Source organism: Chrysochloris asiatica, unplaced genomic scaffold (genome assembly GCF_000296735.1).
Source record: "Chrysochloris asiatica unplaced genomic scaffold, ChrAsi1.0 scaffold00199, whole genome shotgun sequence".
NCBI classification, from domain to species: Eukaryota; Metazoa; Chordata; class Mammalia; order Afrosoricida; family Chrysochloridae; genus Chrysochloris; species Chrysochloris asiatica.
Window position 1 is genome coordinate 1113803 of NW_006408717.1, and position 4074 is coordinate 1117876.

At 39.3% G+C, this 4074-nt stretch overlaps 1 protein-coding gene across 1 annotated transcript; it reads right to left on the bottom strand.

Moving 5' to 3' along the window:
• Window positions 1-1973: 1973 nt before the first annotated feature.
• LOC102827210 (fatty acid-binding protein, epidermal-like) lies at window positions 1974-2904 on the bottom strand. Its single transcript, XM_006872479.1, has 2 exons — window positions 2899-2904; window positions 1974-2450 (listed from the first exon to the last, which is right to left on the bottom strand). Exons 1-2 carry the CDS (start codon window positions 2902-2904, stop codon window positions 1974-1976), a joined length of 483 nt encoding a protein of 160 aa, XP_006872541.1.
• Window positions 2905-4074: the final 1170 nt, after the last annotated feature.

Consider the following 4074-nt stretch of genomic DNA (forward strand, 5'->3'; position numbering starts at 1 on the left):
GCAGTCCAGTGCATTAGCCCATAGCACCACACCAGGACACCTGTTCATATACTGGTTGTGGTGGTTCTGTGCCATCAACTCAGTTCCAACACATAATGATCCTGAGGTTATAAATCTTTATGGGGGAAGAAAGTCTCGTCTTTCTCCCGCAGAGTGACTAGTAGATTGGAACTGCTGACCTTGTGGTTAGTAGCCCACCTTGTAATCCTCTATGCTACCAGGGCTCCTTATTCATATATTATTGTTGTTGTTCTTAGGTGTCGGTATCAACTCAGTGACTCTATGCAAAACAGAACGAAACACTGCCCGGTCATATGCCAACCTCACAATTGTTGCCATGCTTGAGCCCATTGATGCCACCACTTTACCAATTCATCTCACTGGGGTCTTCTTTTTCTCTGACCCTCCACCTTACCAAACATGATGTCTTTCTCCTGACAATATCTCCCTCCTGACAATATGTCCAAATTATGAGAGATGAAGTTTGGTCATCCTGGCCTCCAATGAGCACACTGGCTGCACTTCTTCCAAAATGGATCTATTGGTTCTTTTGGCAGTCCATGGCACTTCCAATATTCTTCTTCAAAACCATAACTCAAAAGCATCAATTCTTCTACGGTCTTCCTTGTTCACTTTCCAGCTTTCACATGCATATGGGGTTATTGAAAATATCATGGTTTGGATCAGGCACACCTTGATCTTCAAGCTGGCATCTTTGCTCTTCAATACTTTAAGAAGGTCTTGTGCAACAGATTTGCCTAATGCAGTATGTCCTCATTTCTTGACTGCTAATTCCATGAGTGTTGATAGTTGATCCAAGAAGAATGAAATCCTTGACAACTTCAATCTTTCTCTATTGTTAAGAATATAGTTTATTGGTTCTATTGAGGATTTTTGTTTTCTTTACAATGAGATGCAACCAATACTGAAAGGTTTGGTCTTTGATCTTCATCAGTAAATACTTTAAGTCCTTATCACTTTCAGCATGCAAGGTTTATCATCTGCACATCACAGGCTTTTAACGAGTCTTTCTCCATTCCTGATGCCATGTTTTTCTTCATAAAAACCAGCTTCTCACATTTACTCAACATACAGGTTGAATAAGTATGGTGAAAGAATACAACCCTGTCACACACCTTTCCTAATGGTTTAACCACTTAATGTTCCCATGTTCTTTTCAAACAACTGCCTCTTAGTCCAGGTACAGATGCCTCGTGAGCACGATTAACCATTCTGTAATACTCACATTTTGCAATGTTGTCCATAGCTTGTCATGATCCACACAATTGAAAGCCTTCGCATAGTTAATAAAACACAGGTAAACATCTTTCTGGTATTCTCTGCTTTCAGCTATAATCCATAGGACATCAGCAATAATATCCCTCATTCCACAGCCTCTTCTAAATCCATCTTGAACCTCTGGATGTTCTCTGTCAATGTATGCTTGCAGCCATTTCTACATTATCTTTAGTAAATCTTTACTTGCGTTGGATATCAAAGATATTGTCCGATGACTTCCACATTCCATTGGGTCACCTCTCTTTGGAATGAGCACAAATACGGATTTCTTCCAATCAGCTGGCCAGATAGTTGTCTTCCAAATTTCTTGGCACAGATGAGTGAGTGCCTCCAGTGCTGCCTCACTTTCTTGAAAGATCTCAAGAATATGCTACCTCTTGAAATGTTTTAACATTGACCATTACTTTGGTATAGTGACTTGGTGTATTCCTTCTATCTTCTTTTTCTTCTTTTTTTTTAATGAGCACAAACACATTTATTTACTAATCAAAGGGATTATCCTAATGAAACCAACACTTTGAAACAATTGCATATAAATGTCTGTGAGAGAAATAATTGAACACAGCAATGAAAAACCAAAAAAAACAAAAACCAAAGCAGTGTGGAGATTTGTTCATTGAACTGAGCTTGTTTATTCTCACAGCTAATTCCTATTCAAAATAAAGATGGAATTTTTATTCTACTTTTTCATAGGTCCGATAACAGGTGACATTGTTCATAACACATTCCACAATTAATTTCCCATTTTCCAGTTTTCGTGTTATCGTGCTCTCCTTCCCATCCCACTTCTGTTGTTGAAACAAAGCACCGTCTGTAAAGTTGTAGAAAGTCTGAGTTTTTCTGCCATCAGCTGTAGTTTCTTTAAACTTTTCTCCCAGGTTACAAGAAAACTGTGTTGTTTTCAAAGTGCTTTCAGTTTTGATCCTTAGTGTTTTGCCATCAGTAGTGATGATACAATCAGGTTTGACCATTGCACCCATTTTTCGCAGAGCCATGCCCACTCCTATTTCCTTCATGTATTCATCAAAGCCTTTGCTGTCTACCGGACGGTAGCAATGGTGGACGCAGATAAGCGGAGTGCAGAGCGATCTGAGAGGGTCTGGCGGGGTGTGGAGAGGGGAGCTTGTCAACCCTTCTATCTTCTTTTGATACTGTCATTTTTTTTTAAATGTTTTATTGTGAATTATGTGATACTTTACATGGGAGCAAATTAGTTTTACATTCATCCTATCGTATATCGTTTCATTGTTATGGTTACTATCCCCTCCATGCATCATCAACCAACCAAAGGGTATACAGTATAAGCCTGCCCCCCTTCCCTCGGTCGTTAGCACACAGCCCCTCTCCCTCTCTGTGTCTAAAGTCCTCAACTGCTCTATATCTTCATGTCATCCTCTCTGCCTCCATCTCAGGCATCACTGCTTCTCTGGGTAGGGTCTCGCTCTCCGCTCTTCTCCCTTGATGGTACCAGGGACCTCCGCTCCTAGGCTGAAAAGTTAATCACACCCCTCCTTGCTACAAAACATCTACCTTTACATTTCCAACCCTCACAAGCAGTCCTGATAATAATTATCCACTATTGAGTCACAAGAGACCTACCTGCATTTCATTTCATCAACGCCCCCTAGACAGATTGTATACTACTCAGTGGAGATTCTACCTTCCTTCATGCCCTCTGGATCTAGGTTCCCTCTTGAAAGCTTGTAAGCCAGTCACTTCTTGCCTTTGTAGCCCCACCACTTTGGGTAGCCAATGTCCAAGTTGCCCATCCCTGTCTACTCTGTGTATGGAGTGGGTGGGAATGATCCTTGCTGTAAAGATTTGTTCCCTCTTTTGAGCTACTGCATCCATAAGTGTAGATCAAATTCATCTAATTGTATCAGGTTACTCTTTTTTTCATCTTCTTTCTTCTTCTGGTTGAGCTCTGATCATCCAGTTAAGCAGTGGCTTGCAGCTTCCTTGTTATTTTTCAAGGTAGCATAGTATTCCATTGTGTGTATATACCACAGTTTGTTTTTCCATTCTTCAGTTAAGCGTCCATCTTCTTTTGATGCTATTAGGGGCCTTGAAACACTTAATGGAAAAAAGTGATTATCTTTTCATTCCATTTTTCCAGGAACTGTTTAAAACACCATCATATATGTTGAACTTGAATCATTACTCTTACTTTGTCATTTAAAAAAAAAATAAAAAATCTACTATATAGCCTGACCACTTATCTAATAGTTTGTCATACTAGGGTGGATTGCAAGCTGCTGTGATGCTAGAAGCTGTTAGTGGTATTTGACATACTAGCAGGGTCACACATGGTGGATCAGTTTCAGCCAAGTTGGCAGACTAAGACAAAATAGGAAGAAGGACAGACAGGATACTTTGAATGTTTAGTCACTGGAATCATGAATAACAGGAGAAAGTTATCAGATATATTTCCAGAAGATGAAAACATAATGTATAACACCAGAATATTGTCAAATATAATGCCATAATATGAGCTTCTCAGATTAGAAGTCATTCAAAATGTGACTAGAAACAACTGTATTCTCACAGTAGACTTAACCATGATAATGTGACTGAAGTAAAACGTTCAGAATCTTGCTTTATTTACTCTTGGAGCACAAGTCAAAATATGAACAAACAGCTGCAAGGATCCATAATAACCACAACATTGAATGTTTGAATCATAAAAGATGTAAAGGTGAAATGGAACACAAACAGATAGGTAAATTCCACATTGTTGTTATTAGGTTCTCTTGAGTCAGTTCTTACTCATAGCAA